Source organism: Macaca mulatta, chromosome 10 (genome assembly GCF_049350105.2).
Source record: "Macaca mulatta isolate MMU2019108-1 chromosome 10, T2T-MMU8v2.0, whole genome shotgun sequence".
Lineage (NCBI taxonomy): Eukaryota > Metazoa > Chordata > Mammalia > Primates > Cercopithecidae > Macaca > Macaca mulatta.
The window spans coordinates 106,763,630-106,780,310 of NC_133415.1; the positions used below are offsets into that span (position 1 = coordinate 106,763,630).

The following is a 16,681-nucleotide window of genomic DNA, read 5'->3' on the forward strand; positions in this document are numbered from 1 at the left end:
AAGAGGAGACAAAGATGTCAGCATGACCGTAGCATACATGTTCATTTATTTAGAGCCAGGGAAGGGGGTGGGACCCGAATCAAGGTTGCCCCTTCCCCCTCCCCTCCCCTTTCCTTCCCTTCCCTTTTTCCTCCTCTTAAAGCCACCAACTGTGCTAGGTATTTGTCTGTTTACTCTTAGATCATTTTTCCAAGTTTCTCTTCAAACTGCATTTCCCAGGTTCCTTTACCAACTGGCTTCTGGTTAGGTTCAGCCAATGCGCAGCACTGACACATATTTTTCCTGCCTCCTCCCTCCAAACAACAATAAAGGTACTGCTTGCAGAAGCTTCCATCTGGTTCCAGCTACCCTCAAGCAGCCTCACCCCCATCCACATGGGGTTCTACTTCCCACAGGGTGCCCGGGTTCCCTGGCTCCAGTGCATCACCTCTTCCCTTTGGCTATCTGTCTCTAGAGGCAGTTCTGTTTGTAGCCTATTTCTATGTCTAATCTCTGGGTGTCTTTTCAACATGCTTGTCTTTTCAACTCTTCCAGCACCTTTAAAACTAGCGCCCATATTAATGTCCTTCTATTCAGCTCCTTGTCATGGGATAGATGTTCCCGAGAAAACCCTAAGACACAGATTTTTTTTTTTGTTTTTGAAACGAAGTCTCGCTCTTGTCCCCCAGGCTGTAGTGTGATAGCGCAGTCTCGGCTCACTGCAACCTCTGCCTCCCAGGTTCAAGCAATTCTCCTGCCTCAGCCCTCCAAGTAGCTGAGATTACAGGCGCCTGCCACCACGCCTGGCTAATTTTTTTTTTTTTTTTTTGAGACGGAGTTTCGCTCTTGTTGCCCAGGCTGGAGTGCAATGGTGCCATCTCGGCTCACCGCAACCTCCCCTCCCCGGTTCAAGCGATTCTCCTGCCGCAGCCTCCCTAGTAGCTGGGATTACAGGCATGTGCTACCACGTCCGCCTAATTTTGTATTTTTAGTAGAGATGGGGTTTCTCCATGTTGGTCAGGCTGGTCTCAAACTCCTGACCTCAGGTGATCTGTCCACCTGGGCCTCCCGAAGTGCTGGGATTACAGGCATGAGCCACCGCGCCCGGCCACGCCCAGCTAACTTTTGTATTTTTAGTAGAGATAGGGTTTTACCATGTTGGCCAGGCTAGTCTAGAACCCCTGACTTCAGGTGATCCTTTTTTTTTTTTTTTTTTTTTTTTTGAGACGGAGTCTCGCTCTGTCGCCCGGGCTGGAGTGCTGTGGCCGGATCTCAGCTCACTGCAAGCTCCGCCTCCCGGGTTCCGGCCATTCTCCTGCCTCAGCCTCCGCAGTAGCTGGGACTACAGGCGCCCGCCACCTCGCCCGGCTAGTGTTTTGTATTTTTTTTTAGTAGAGACGGGGTTTCACCGTGTTAGCCAGGATGGTCTCCATCTCCTGACCTTGTGATCCGCCCCTCTCGGCCTCCTAAAGTGCTGGGATTACAGGCTTGAGCCACGGCGCCCGGCCAGAAGTTTTTAACGTAAGACACAGATCCTAAGACAAAAACTTGGGTGCAAGTAGTTTATTTGGGAAGTGATCCCAGGAAGCACAAATGGTGGGGGGGAGGGGCGCGTGCTCATGAGTATGTTACTGCTGTGGGTGACGAGTGGCTTGGTCTTGCTGAGGACCCTTGAGAGAACATGAAGACGACCCCTCAACATTGTCCCACTGAGAGATGGGGCAGCTGAGATATTTACCTGCCCTCTCCCATCTTTCATTGATTGAGAGTTGTCCTTCGGGGCATAAAATTTCAGGTATTTTCAAAATGCCATGCAGGTGGGCTAAACAAGCTCCTACAGCCCCTGGAGAAAGCCACCAAGAGGAAAAGCAAAGAACGAGGAGTTTTGGGGTGGGAAGCTGTCAGTGCTGCAGGTAAACTTGGGTGGCTGAAGATGATGGGGCAGGGCAGCCACATCACCTACTGCCATGGTGACTTGGCCACCATTATAAGTAGATGCAACCATACGACCAAGGACAGCCACGGTTGGACCCGAGCCCCCTCTCCAGAAATTCTGCCTTACTTCAGAATGGGGTGAACAGCAGGGAGAATGAACATTTTCTTTGCTTTCTCTCCTCCCTCCTTTCTTTTGTCTAGATAAGCCAGCCAGTCAACTGCTTATGAGGATGAGGAGAAACTGGGGCAAAGTTTAAGGATGTCCCAAAGGCTGGGTGGCCTTCGGTCCGTGAAAGAGAACACATCTGTTCTATTGCAGGCCGAGGTCATCTGCATCCTCATCAATAAGCTAAGTGAGCACTCATGACCTTCCAGACACGGTGCCTACACGCTCTAAATGCATGGTCTCTTTTATTCTCACAACTTTCTGAGATAAGTGCTGTTAGCATTCCCATTCCACAGAGGAACAAACCAAGGCTCTGAGAAGTAATCTGCTCAAGACCTCATGGCCTGGGATCATGGGTGTGAATCATCTGGGTGAATGATGAGGTCAAATCCCAAGTCCATGTTTATGACGCTTAGAAATAACCATTTACGTGTCCTTTTAAGGGTCAAAACCATTTAGAGGTTTTATCTCTTTCTTACAATCTTCAAAGAAGTTTAACACATTATAATAAATATCTCCCAGATAGCTCAGGTCACTCAGTGAATATTAGTTGAATTGCTTTTGTATTAGATCCTACCTGCAGCCAAAATACAAATCTGACTATGTCACCCTCCAGCTCAAATATCTTCCATGGCTCCCCATTGCCCTCCAGAGACAATTTAAACTCGTTACTATGGACTCTTTACTCCAAGTCCTTGAGATCCCTCTGTGCCACCTCCCCAGCTTCCATCCTCTGATCCGTTCTCCCCACAGTCTCACTTCAGCCATGCTAAGCTACCTGCCATTCTCTCCATGGACCCTGGGCTCTTGCCCTTGCTGTTCTTCTGGGAGCTCTTTTGTCCAACACTTATTCACTTTGTGTGAGTTAACTCAACTGTCACCTCCCCAAAGTGGCCAACCTCCACCCGCTGTGGTCTTGCGCCAGTGCCTTCCCCTGAGTCCCACGACATCCTGCATTAGCTTCTCTTACATGGTATTATTATTGTTTTTTTGCCTGCCTGTCTGTCCCACAGACACGAATGCAAGCCTTTATGTACTTAGGTTGGATTTGAACCTTGGCTGTGCCATGTATGTTCTTGGGCAAAGTCGTTTTCTCTCTCTGAGCCTTAGTTTCCTCATCTGTGAAATAAGCAGTGAACAAGGTCAAGTCATGTGACACACAATACCTGGCATCTAGTGAGGTTCAGTGCTAGCTTTTATTCTGTATGCATCTTCAGGGCCTGTCTTTGGACCAAACACACTGCTGATGCTCAGTGAAGTGGTAGCTCTACCTGGACCAGTGGTTTTCACATTTTCTCCTTCATTGGAACCACCTGAGGGGTTGCTAAAACACAGGTTACTGGGTCCCATCCCAGGAGTTTTTGATTCTGCAGGTATGGAGCGGGGCTTGAGAGTTTGCATTCCTAATATGTTTTCAGGTGGTGCTGAGGCTGCTTGGTCCTGGGACTGTACTTTTAGAACCATTGGGCTGGTTGCCTGGGAAGGGTAGATGTCTGGTTAGGGTGATCAGGTATTCGGAGTTAAAACAAATTCACACTAGAGGATAAGGCGATCCCCAATGGGTGTGGCCACAGGATGTTTGTTTATCCATTTATCCATTCAACCAATATTTGTTGAGTATCTACCATGTCCAGGCATTGTGCTAGACACTGACAACAGAACAGTGAATGAGCAAGACAAGAAGGTCCAGATCTTGATAAGTTCACAGTCTAGTCGCCCTGCTTTGGAAGGTGGGGACCGTCATTACACAAATCCCCTGAGTGTGAATTGAAGGGGCATAGTTAGTTTGGGGAACGGTGAGCCTTAAAAACACTGATATCAATAATGGCTTTACTGTCTACTGCATCATTGTATTGCCTTCTCAACAATGATTTCACCAAAATGATTCATTGAAACTGATTATGGTATTCCCAAATCCCCTTGCCTGGAACTGCAGCCATCATTCAGCACAGTTTTAGGATGAAGTCAGCCCATGGAACATGGCAGAATGGAGTGTCAGAGAACCAGAGCCAGGCTGTGAGACTTAACACCAGTTATATGAAAAGATACATTTCCTCATTATCGTTGTTAGCTGGAACAGAGTCTCAGAGAATCAAAGCCAAAGATGTTATACAACACCTGTTATATGAAATGATAAATACCCTTATTGTTATGATTATCTGCCAATTCAAGTAGGGGTTTTCTGTTACTTGGTGCTAAAATTTCCCCATGATAGAATAGCTTGCCTTTCCTAAGTGCTTACAATGTGCCAGCCACTGCAATAAATGTTTGGTATGCACCATCTCACTGCATGCTGACAGCAACTCCACCAGTAGGCTCTATTATTAGCCCATTGTTGAGGGAGGACACTCAGAGTTTAAGTCACTTGCTCTCTATTTGGGAGTGGAGAAGATGAGAGGTAAAGCTGCTTTGTGGAGCAGGATGGGCCAGTAAGGATTATTTAAATGCACTGCAATGACACCAACTTAAACGTTTTGCAATCACACAATCTTCCTTGAGCTTCTTCCAAGATGGAGCAGATAAGGATGGAAACACAAACCAACCAACCTTATCTTCGTTTGGAGGACTGAGAATCGTAGAAGGCAACTGACTTGCCCAGTTCAGCTTTCTCGTTCTAGTTCTCCTCATTAAACTTGACTGCTTTCTAGAAGTTAATCAACAAATACACACTCTCAGGCTGCTTTGGCCCAGTTTCCTGATTAGGCAATCAGGGAAAAAGGGCTAGGCACTGTAGAACCCCAGGTCCTGCAGCTCCCCCATGTGGTTGTATTTTGACAAAAGCATGCTTCTGGGAGAGGAGCTCACGTAAGGAACCAGCCCTTCCATGGCTGTCATAGCAGAAGTGCAGCTGGGGGCCATTTTGTCAAGAAGTGCTCATTTGGAAAAACAAAACAAAACAGAAAACGAAAAAAAAAAGAATCTATACAGGTGCATGCCGGTCCTCCAGTAATGAAATGTAACAAAGGAAGCACTTAAGTTCAGTGAGGGAAATACAGCCTTAAATTACAGATGGTACCCAGAGCACTTTATAAACGGTAATGTGTGACAATGTATTATCCTTACTTCTGTGAAATTGTGGACTGCAACTTCTACCCGGGCCAGTTAAAGGGCCAGGAGATGGAGAGGGTTGCGTGAATACCGTTCAAGAAAAGGGCAACAGAGGCTAAGGGGTTAAACTCCCCAGAAAACCAATTTATGCAAAGGGCTGGATCCTGACCGGCATTCTGCGCTAAAGATCTGAATTACAAATTTAGAGAATTTGCTGCTCGGTAAGTAATTTCTTTTCTTCCTAATGGAGACTATAATTTCCAGTGGGCCAGTGCCACTTAATTTGCACTGATAGAGTGAACAAAATCTTGACCACGGAGAAGCCTAATTCTACTCATCGTGCAAAATTGCCTTTTAAAAAGGCTTAAAAAGGGACATTCAAAGGATGGTTAAAACCAACTCCTATAGTCTTACATTGCTGCAAAGCACATTCCCTAGTTTCCCCTGTGTTTGTATCTTGGGTTAGTTAATAATTGGAATCATTTCTTTTTCCTTCCCTGTAAGGTAGGTAGTGTAGCTGATTTTATTTTATTTTTTAAGGTATAAGATCTACTTGGGATTCTCTGACATAGGAAATAACATTGCCAGATGCAGGTGGGAGAAATCTGCACCCTTCCAGGCACTTCGAGAAGGGGAAGGACACAGATTCTTGGTTTCTTGAAATCTCATTCTTTAAGACACTTAGAATCTAATTTGATGAGACCCCAGTGCTTCTGGACTGTTTGCAAACAAACAAGAACAATCTAGTGTGTGTGAAGTGGGAGGAGGGAGGGGAGAGAGTGTGTAGTTTAAACCCCTGATAATTTGTCTAAAAAGCAAGGGGATACATACAACAAAAACACAGGAATTTCACTTTCTTTCTCTTTTCCTTCCCATTTTGCCTTCTATTTTGGTATGTGCCTCCTTCTCCAAGACGACGAACGCAGGAAGGACCTCACTGGCTGCTGGGAACAACTGCCCTTTTGAATGAATTCTTTTATGGTTACCAGTCAAAAAGTCACCGTCAGCTGGAACTGGAAGGGAGGTGTGTGTGTGCGTGCGTGTGTGTGTGTGTGTGTGTGTGTGTGTGTGTGTGTGCAGTGGCAGCCATTTCAGCTCAATAGCTCCATTCCTGGAAAGGCCACTTCTTCTTGACATGGGAGAAGACACGCTTCCCTGTGTACCTAAAAATAAATAATAAGTCAATAAATAATCATGATAATAAAGGCATTTTTGCTCCTTCCCCCCGGTCTTAATTCTTTCTCTTTTCATAATGTTTTCCTGTGTGCCACTTTGCTTTGCTTATTTTCCCCACTGCTTGTTGTCTGAGTGGCATTTCTGGGAGTCTGTGTCCTAAAGGCTTTCTTGGGTTTACGGGTGAGTTTCTACTCTTTTTCACTCTAGGTCAGCATAAGGGGTGGGCATTAGTATTTGTTGTAAATGCATTGGGAATGGGATCTCAACTCAACACAACAACAACACACACACAAACACAAAAATGGAGTATTGTTTCTTAAGCTATAACTGAATTGAGAGTTCTCCCAATAAGTCATGTGCTTTACTTCTCTCTGGTCTTTCTTGCTTTTTTTTTTTTTTTTTAAAAAAGCAATTTCATTAGAAGACTATTCTCTTTTTTGGCCCAGGAGCATAGGAAACCAGTTATAAAAACTGTTGGCATGCTTTGCAGAGAGATTCTCAGCAAAGAGCATTTTTTTTGTTTGTTTGTTTTGTTTTGTTTTGTTTGAGTGGGGGGCTTGGGAGGGCTCCATCTGCCTTAGTAACTAGCTAAGTAACTGGCCTGGGCTACTCAGTCTGTTTCTCTCCATCCTGCCGAGGGGCATTTCTTATCTGGGCAAAAAGCCCCTGTACCCAGCGAGGTGAAACTTGCAAATGATACTATCACCTTCCTCAGTGGACTGCAGCTCAGGAGCTCACCAAAGGTTGCAGCAGGCAATTCCCGCGGTGTTTGGAGACAAAGGAATAGCAGCTGCCTGGTTTCCTTGAATCACCCGGTGCTCTGATGATGGCAGTGATGGGCCTCCCATCAAGGGCTTCCCCAAGTGCTGTTTTCCTGCTTCGTGTCAAGTTAAGCATTCTGATACTAAGCAGCACGAGATAGTTCGCAACTGGGTGAGGCACAGGTGTGAGTAATCTCGAGGTATGGTCAGGAGGTGTGGAAAAGCTGACCCAGCTGCAAGGAAAAGACCTTTGGTCTTTATTTGAAACACGAATTCGGCCTGTCCAAGCTGGGAGCTAACAGGCCCCCGCAGCACAGGATCCGCTCCTCACTTACACCTGGGTTTTGAGTGATACCATATTTTGTTGAACACATTTTCCAAATGCCTATTTGCCAAAGTCGTGGTGTGATTTGCCTAAGCATCAAACTTGTCCTTATAGTTGAGGTCCACATCAGGAGAGTATATTCAGTATTTATCTCCAATCAATGTGTGATGAATTGCATAGATTTGTGTGAGCCAAAGTGTGTGTGGATCTGTGTTAGTTACATTTATTTATTTGCATGTATGTAAATATGACTGTGTGAGTGCATGGATCTATTCCTGAATGATATATATTTATACACATGAATGTGTGCATATATATGCAAATATGGGTATAAATATGTATCTGAACATATATGTGTGTATCTGTAGCGGACACTGCCAATGCACTCATCCTCCAGTTACTTAGGCATCCCAGCTTCTCCATCCCTCCACCTCCCAGGACAGCCCACAGTTCACCTCCGGGGGTTCAAAGGCCGGCTCCCTTGCCTCAAGGTCAAACTATCTGGGTGGTGCAATTCATGCTCCAGCTGAAACCAACCCTTGCCCAACTCCTTTCTTGCCCTCTTTTTTTTCCTCTTACTCGCTTTCCCTGGGAGCCCACTCCCAGTATATCGTATGTGTCCAAATCCCCATCTCAGGTTCTGCTCCAGGCAACCTGGCCTAAGACAGCACTATTCTATACACGCATGTGTGTGTACATGCAGACATATAGGTGCACGCGTTTGTGTGTGTGTGTGTGCCCATATACAAGGAAATCTGGGAGGATCTGGGAGAGAATTATCTTCCAAAGAAGATAATGGAGGAAGAGTATGGATTTTATACTGTAGAAGTTAGAGCCGTCTCAGATATAGAGTGGGACTGCTTTGAAAGTTGGAAATTAAAAGATACTTTAGAAGTAAATGTATTTTTTATTAAATCAGAAAAAGAAAGACACAGTTTACATGACTGTCAGTCAATCATATGCTACTTTGAATTACATTTTAATAGACTCAGGGTCCTATTTACTCCTTTGTACAGATATTAAGAACAACTCAGGTATTTGAATAATCTTCTGTGAATTTTTATTAACTGAGGTTATGGGGAGGGTTTTACCAAAGCACATCCTGAGAACATTAGGAATGACAGACACACTTGAGATAAGTGTCAGACGGAACAGATGAAGCGAGCCCCTCAGCCATCTGAGAAACATTAATAATGTAAGATAGCAGAGACCAAATCTTTGTTAGGGATACAGAATACAGGCTAAAAATGGGGCCCTTACCGCCCCCTTGTGTTGCAAAATAACTGTGCAACTTCCTTTATTTATTTATTTTTTTAAGTTGTAATCTTTGCCCTTGTCACTGAGCCTCAAAAGCAATTGTTTTCCCAAATCATTTTAAGCCCTCCCCAGTTAATCTTTTCCCTCTCATCAATAACTTCCAAGGACCCTATTTGAAAAACAACACTTATTCATTCCTTTTTCTATACCCCACACAGTCCATTCTAGGAAATTGGCAACCGTCCAACACTGCCCGGGTTCTCCCTCCTTGAAATGTGAATTTAAACAAATGGATTTTCATCTCCCCTCTTCAAGCTTAGAGGACAAGCACGTGTTTACTACAATGCTTAATTCCTTCTAGCACCATTTCTCTTCCACAACTTACTTGCCACTGCCTTTTTTTTTTTTTTTTTTTTTTTTGACAGAATCTTGCTCTGTCGCCCAGGGTAGAGTGCAATGGTGCAGCTTCCACTCACCGCAACCTCCACCTACTGGGTACAAGCGATTCTCGTGCCTCGGGCTCCCGAGTAGCTGGGACTACAGGTGCGTGCCACCATGACTGGCTAATTTTTGTATTTTTACAGGTGCGTGCCACCATGACTGGCTAATTTTTGTATTTTTAGTAGAGATGGGTTTCACGATGTTGGCCAGGCTAGTCTTAACCTCCTGACCTCGGGTGATCCACCCGCCTTGGCCTCCCAAAGTGCTGGGATTACAGGCGAGAGCCACCACACCCGGCCACCACTGCCATTTTCATCACTTAAACCGAACACATTCCTCTACTCCCTCCCTTTCCCACTTGGTGATCATCAACTCTTCCGACCCAACTAGGTGACCTGCTAAACCATCTTTACAGTGATTTGCCAGAAAAGACTGGACCAGAGACGTAAATAATACACCTCAATATACAACAGCTCGGGCTTAATTTCTAGGCAGAATTTCATTTGCTGGCTATCAGAAGAATATATACATGGAACATGTTTGAGGAGGAGATGGAGTAAGGAGAACACATCTTGGTGGCAGGAGAACCTGGTGGGAACCGTGCTGATTTGTTTACTTGGATTTGCCAACTGGTCCGATGGATACTGGGTCTGTTTGCACTTGAGCATCCAACATCCGCTTTGGTCCCTGGAGAAAAACAGAAAGACGTGGCAGCCTATTGAAGATCTGTAATGTCAACAGCAACAATGGCCATTTATGTAGTACTTACTCTGTGCTAGGTGCTGTGCTAAATTAATGTATCTCATTCCTCAGTGCTGGATAAGAGAATGGTCTCCAATCAGATGCCCGGGTTTGATACCCAGTTACATGACTTTCTAGCTTTGTGAAAACTTGGACAAATTACTTATCATCTTTGTGCTTTGGTTTCTTTATCTTTAAAATGGAAATGGCAAACGTACCTCAGAGGGTTGTTCCCAAGATAAAGTGAGTTCATACTTATAATGCACTTACTACCTGGGGTGTAGAAACCCCAACCAATTCTACCTCACTTTAGCCCCTGCTCCCCAGTTACCATCTAGGTTCATCACCCTGTTTTATTTTCTCTCAGAACATACCACTCTCTGAAATGATTTTATTATCTAATCTATTTGTCTAACATCTGTCTTCTACACCATATTGGAAGTTGCATAGATTCTGTGTGTCTCAGTGCCTTGCAGGTACCTAACCTTAACACTGACTGAATGTAGGTGAAGGAATGTTGTCAGACAGATACTATTATTTTATTTTACTTTTTTGAGACAAAGTCTCACTCTGTTGCCTAGGCTGAAGTACAGGGGTGGGATTGTGGTTCACTGTAGCCTTGAAGTCCTGGGCTCAAATGATCCCCTCACGTCAGCCTCCCCAGTAGCTCAGACTACGGGTGCACACCACCACATCCAGCTAATTTTTGAATTTTTTGTAGAGATGGGGTCTCAATTTGTTGTCCAGGCTGCTCTTGAACTCCTGGGCTCATGTGATCCTCCTACCTTGGTCTCCCAAAGTGTTGGAGTTACAGGTGTAAGCCACTATGCCTAGCTTGGGTACTATTATTATTATTATTTTACCGTTTCTGTCAAGTAAAACTTACAAAAAGTAAAGTTAACGTTTTCTGTATTTGGTTCTATGAGGATAGACCAACACAAATAGCTACCTAAAACCACCACCCAGATTGACATGTCACATGGTTCTGTCCCCTCCCAGATCCTTCTTGTGCCTTCTGTGGTCAACCCCTCCCCAACACAGACCCTGGAAAGCACCGATCTGTTCTTATCCCTAGAGTTCTGCCTTTGCCAGGATGTCATGTCGTGGGATCCTGGAGCATATACAGCCCTTCAGACTGGCTTCCTTCATGTAGCATAGTGCATTTGAGATTCACCCACATTGCTGCATGGATCAATTGTGGACCTCCGTTTATACTATAAGGCAGTATAGGGTAGTACAGTATAAGATTGTATATATTGTATATTACAGTATATATATAGTATAGAGTAGTATAATGTGTTTGTAGCATAGTATATATAGACAGTATAGTGTAGTATAAGGTAATATAGGATAGTATAATATAGGGTATTGTGTATTTTATAGTATATATAGTATACATATACAGTATAGTCAAGTATGGTAACTATAGCACAGTATAGTTTAGCACATTGTATAGTATAGTAAATATAGTATAGCATAGCATAATGTATAATATAGTATGATATATACAGAACAGTATAGTATATAGTATAGGAAAGGGAAGTATAATATACTATCACAAAGTATATATGGTCTAATATATGTACATAGCATCATGTAGTATAATGCAGTAGAATATACATGGTATCGTATAATATGAAATATATAGAGTGTATTATAGCATAATAAATAGAGTGTAGTTTAGTATATATGATGTACATAGGGCACATATATAGTATATATAGAGAGAGAGTACATAGATTGTGTAGTGCCCTGTATAATCTAGCATAGTATAGTACATTGTATATACTACACAGTGTAGTGTAATTTCGTGTAATTTACCATGGAATCAGATTGCTGGGCTTTGAACACCAGACCTGTCACTTCCTAGCTGGGTGACTTTGATCAAATTGCTTAACCCTCTACTTAAGCCTTAATTTTTCCATTGATAAAAGGGGAATTCACAGGGTAGTTTTGAAGATTAAATGTTAGTATATGCAATGTACTTTGAACAATCTTTGTCACACAGTAAGTGTGACAAAAGAGTTGTCATTATTTTTAGTGGTCGTAGTTGAATTCACTAATTCATTCAACAATATATATTGAGCACGTACTGCACACAACACATTGTGTTATTAATAGTTCTGAGGCATTAAGAGATGACCAGGACACCGTGAGATACTCAAAGCTTGGGCTCAGGAGTCAGCTGTGGATTTGGGGATGCTCCATCCCTTTCTGGTTTCATGACCTCTGGCAGGCCCCTCGCCGCTGAGAGCCTGCTGCCTCATGTGTGTGAGGTCTTCGACTGCCCCTATTCCACCTGGTCCTCACTGCAGCCCATGAGGTTGATGCCACTGCCGCTCTGAGGCTACAGAAGAGGCTGCTGAAGCCCAGAGAGCCTAAGCTACTTTAGCCAAGTCCCTGCCAGTAAGTGGGGTGCCGGGACTCCCCATGGCACAGCGGTGCCCGACTCATCTCTGCACCTTTACAACCCAGGGCAGGGGCTAACTAAGTAATACTCACAAAATAGCCTTTCCTGACTAATTAAACCTCACAAGCATTGCTCTTAGGGCATTGTACACGACTGCATTTCATCTTCATGCTAACCCTGTGATGTCAGCACCATTCACTTCATTAATCCGGTATTTGAAACTCAGCAAGGTGACAGGTCCAAGCTCATGCAGCCACTAGAAGAGAGCTGGGTTTAAGTCCAGGAACAAGCTTCTTGCAAGTGTCTAGAGCCTGGTCTCAGGCTGGCCATGGGTGGCACCCATCCATCCTGCCTCTGTTTGCCCAGCATGCCTTGCCGTGGGTCCTGGTTCACGCAGGCTCCACCCTGCCCAGTCAGCTCACCTCTATGAAAGCTTACTTCCCTGAGGTTTCCATCCTTTAGGTTCCATGAGCTTGACCTTGGGGCTTGATGGGCTAAACAGCAAACTCAGATGGCCAAGTGGCTGCCACGGGCCTGAACTTTGCATATAGATGAACTTGTACAAGCATTTTCTTCATTTATTTTAAAAAATTAGATGCTGGCATTTAAAAATTAGGTATTTTCTCATAAAAATTCCCCACTTTTGTTATTTTCTCTTGAATAAATGGACAGGTCCTGCCACAATGGGTCTGCAGTTCCCCAAGGTAACATGTGGCTGGTGTTGGCACCCCCTTTAGGTGGGCACCAGCCCTTCAGGTTGCCACAGACCACACCTAACTCACTGGCCTCATACACGTGCCCTTCTGGCCTCACTGAGACTCCACCTTGGAAGTCAGAGACTTAAATCCAACCCTTTTCCTGCCTCGTATACCAGGACTACACTTCACAGTTCACAAGGCCAAACCAGACCCATTCTCTTACCTGTTCTATCTCCAGCCCAGTGAGGTGGACAGTGATTATTATTCACCCTGTTTTACAGATGCAGAAACTGAGGCTCCAAGATGACCTAGTCCTTGGTCTCAGGCTCCTTGGAGTGACTGTGCTGACTGTCACAAGCCTCGGTTCAGCCCACACCAGTGTGGACAGACGTATTCCCCTTTCAAACCTCCCTCTGTTCATCTGCTAAACCTGCCTGCAGATTGCACTGCACAGAATCTAGCAGTTCAGCGGCCCAAGAAAATGGGAAAGGGGAAGGCCGGGAAAGGGGCCATCAAAAAAGTGGTGCTTAGGGGAAGGGAGAAATCCAGTCTTCCACCAATCAGAATAGTTTCACTTTTATCATATGTGTCTGTGTGTGCATATATGCATATATCTGTACACACACACACACACACACACACAGAGGTTTTGTGACATTTTCTTTTGTAAACAAAAAAAGTCCCTTCGCTCAAAAAGAAAGGAAAATGTTTGCAAACAGTTGGACTTCGTGAATTCCAAGGGCTTCCTTCCAGTTCTTTCCAGATTTTTGAAAACCAAGTGGGTTGCTCTCAGTTAGAACTCAAGCAGCATGATGGAGAAGGAGGAAAAGAGGACCTGACTAATGAGGACGTCACTGTGAGACAAAGATCACGCAGGGATCGGCCTGTGGTGTGTCTCATTTCCTGTGGGTGACAGGCACCACTAGAGTTCTGTGGGCGGTGACAGATTTGGCTGCCAGCGTTCCCCTCCCAGGAAGGCAGTCGGGCAACCCTGGGGAATGTGTCCAGCTTGAAAGTCTTTGAGGCTTGGTCTTTGGACAGTGGCAGGGAAGCCCCCCTCCATCCTCCATCATTGCTGAAGGCCTTGTGACACTGGGACAGTGCAGGACTTGGGGTCTAGGGCACCTGAGCTGAATGCTGACTCTGTCTCTGAGAACTTGTGGAATGTTCAGGAAAAGACCAGCTTCTTGGAGGCCTGGCTTATGTGTCTGGGAGGTGTGGCAGAAGCAGTCCCACCCTGCAGGGATGCTGCCATCCTAAAGAGATGAGGTCTGTAAAGGAGTGTGGTCCCAGAGGAGGGACTCGGTGTCTAGAACTGTAATTAGTGTCTCAAACCTGTCCACTTCTTGTCTCTTCCTCAGGAATCACCAGGCCAGTCTCCATCAGCTCTCCCAGGAAACATGACCTGTATTAACTAGCTCCTAATGACCTTCAACAGCCATTCTCCAGCACAGCAGCAAAATAAAATCTTTGAATGTTATCAACAGGGGCCAAGACTTCTTACTTAATATCTGTGAGTAGCTTCCCTGCTCAGGTAGGATTATGTCCCCATTCCGTGCACAGCCTGTACAGCCTGCACGAGCAGGTCCCAGCCCACGGCTCCAATCTTACTTCCACCATTCTTCCCCCACCCTACCTCTCCACCCGCAGCAACCAGGGCCTCGTTTCTCTTCCTGAAATGTACTAAGCTCACTAAGCTCATTCCCACCCCCACGCCTCTGCCAGGGCTGTCCCCTCCTCCTGGAAGAATGAACGTTGCTCTCTTCCTGTCTGGCACCTTTAACCCTTCCTGTCTCATCTCAGACATATCTCCTCAGAGACAATTTTGGGATCCACCAATTAAAAGTAGCACACCCCGCCCCCCACACACACTCAGGCAAAAGTAGCACACACCTCCCATCCATACTTAGGTAAACTCTATCGCGGGACCTTGTTTATTTCCCTCAGTGATCTCCCAGACCTACAATTTTGTTGGCAAATTTTGCCTTTAATTTTGTAACTTTAACTTTGTAGTTTTAATAAGTTTAACTTTGTTTTTTAACTTATCTATTAATACTTTTTAGCTCCATGCTTCCCCTTAGAATATGAACCCGTGATGTCAGGGACCCCATCCCCTTTGTTTGCTGAATGTACCTCCAGTGCCTAGTTCAAGGCTTGGAACATGTTTTCTGCAAAGGGCCAGATGGCAAATATTTTAAGTCTTATGAGCCATGCAGTCTAGTTGACTAGTCAATCCAACTAGTCAACCCTCATGTTTTTGTGTGAAAGCAGCTACAGACAACATGTAAATGAATGAACATGGCAATGTTCCAATAAAACTTTATTTACAAAAACAAGGGTTGCATTTTTAATACCTCTGGTCTAGCTCAGTGCCAGGATTCTAAATACTCTACAAATATTTGTTAAATGAATGACCAGATTATTAGAAATCATCTGAACTTTGCCATACCATCTTTCTTTTTCAGCCTTCGTGCTTATTGTAGAGGCTGGCTTCTATTAAAATAATTAGAAGCCACAATGTAAATCATTCTGTGGGTGGTGTTCATTTTAAATGAATGAATAAATCATGGGTTAAAAAAGTGTAAACTGGCCGGGCGTGGTGGCTCAAGCCTGTAATCCCAGCACTTTGGGAGGCCGAGGCAGGCGGATCACAAGGTCAGGAGATCGAGACCACAGTGAAACCCCGTCTCTACTAAAAATACAAAAAAAAAAAAAATTAGCCGGGCGTGGTGGCTGGCGCCTGTAGTCCCAGCTACTCAGGAGGCTGAGGCAGGAGAATGGCGGGAACCCGGGAGGCGGAGCTTGCAGTGAGCCGAGATCGCGCCACTGCACTCCAGCCTGGGCAACAGCGTGACACTCCGTCTCAAAAAAAAAAAAAAAAAAAAAAAAAAAAAAAGTGTAAACTAAGGCCAGGCGCTGTGGCTCATGCCTGTTATCTCAGCACTTTGGGAGGCCAAGGCGGGTGGATCACTCGAGGTCGGGAGTTCGAGACCAGCCTGACCAACTTGGAGAAACCCCGTCTCAAGTAAAAATACAAAAGTAGCCAGGGATAGTGGCACATGCTTGTAATCCCAGCTACTTGGGAGACTGAAGGAAGAGAATCGCTTGAACCTGGGAGGCGGAGGTTGCGGTGAGCCAACATTGCACCATTGTACTCCAGCCTGGGCAACAAGAGCGAAACTCCATCTCAAAAAAAAAAAAAAAAAAAAAAAAAAGAGTAAACTAAAAGAAACCCAAATGCTTTCCCCAACATCTTCTTTTCTGGTCCTTTAGCAACTTGCTACTCAAAGTGTGGTCCCTGGATCAGCAGCTTTTGTAGCATCAATCAGGAGCTTTGTGGTATCCCAGGTTGGACCCCAGAACTACTCAATCAGAATGTGTGTTAATAGATCCCTGGGTGATTCGTGTGCACAGTACATTTTGAGAAGACTTGTGTGGGCAAATCCAATAGAGCCTCACCCAGGTGGGTGAAGTCTCTCTCAGGGCTACGAACTGGCATTCTTGCTTTACATCAACATCTACATTCCTCACATCAATGAAACCACTGCAAGGACTACATGATTAGTTTGAAGACTGCACTACACCCAGAAAGCAGCAGCTAATAAAGAACTATTACATCTTGTGGAATAGGAGAGAGAAGCTATGAGTGTGAATGTGCTTTAGATGCAGTGCTTAATAAATATTTTTGGAAGAAAAATGAAAGAAGGAAGAAGGGAAAAAAGGAAGGAAGGAAGGGAAGAAATT

The 16,681-nt window shown here is 44.8% G+C and overlaps 1 protein-coding gene and 2 long non-coding RNA genes across 8 annotated transcripts in view; 2 read left to right on the forward strand and 1 right to left on the reverse strand.

The window, feature by feature from the left end:
• Nucleotides 1-1,182: 1,182 nt before the first annotated feature.
• Nucleotides 1,183-6,350, forward strand: LOC107000357 (uncharacterized). Its single transcript, XR_001447433.3, has 2 exons — nt 1,183-5,349; nt 6,042-6,350. It is a non-coding gene; the product is annotated as an uncharacterized LOC107000357 (long non-coding RNA).
• Nucleotides 6,351-7,166: 816 nt separating this feature from the next.
• Nucleotides 7,167-9,776, forward strand: LOC144332192 (uncharacterized). The gene is made up of 2 exons (XR_013400055.1): nt 7,167-9,190; nt 9,232-9,776. It is a non-coding gene; the product is annotated as an uncharacterized LOC144332192 (long non-coding RNA).
• The window catches only part of BCAS1 (brain enriched myelin associated protein 1), a 126,739-nt gene continuing 118,335 nt past the window's right edge, over nt 8,278-16,681 (reverse strand). For all 6 annotated transcript variants that reach the window (XM_077952007.1, XM_077952006.1, XM_015148753.3 and 3 more), the window contains one exon: nt 8,278-9,775. In XM_077952007.1, coding sequence (XP_077808133.1) covers nt 9,701-9,775 — 75 coding nt within the window. In that variant the 3' untranslated portion in view covers nt 8,278-9,700. The remainder of the gene's footprint in view (nt 9,776-16,681) is intronic.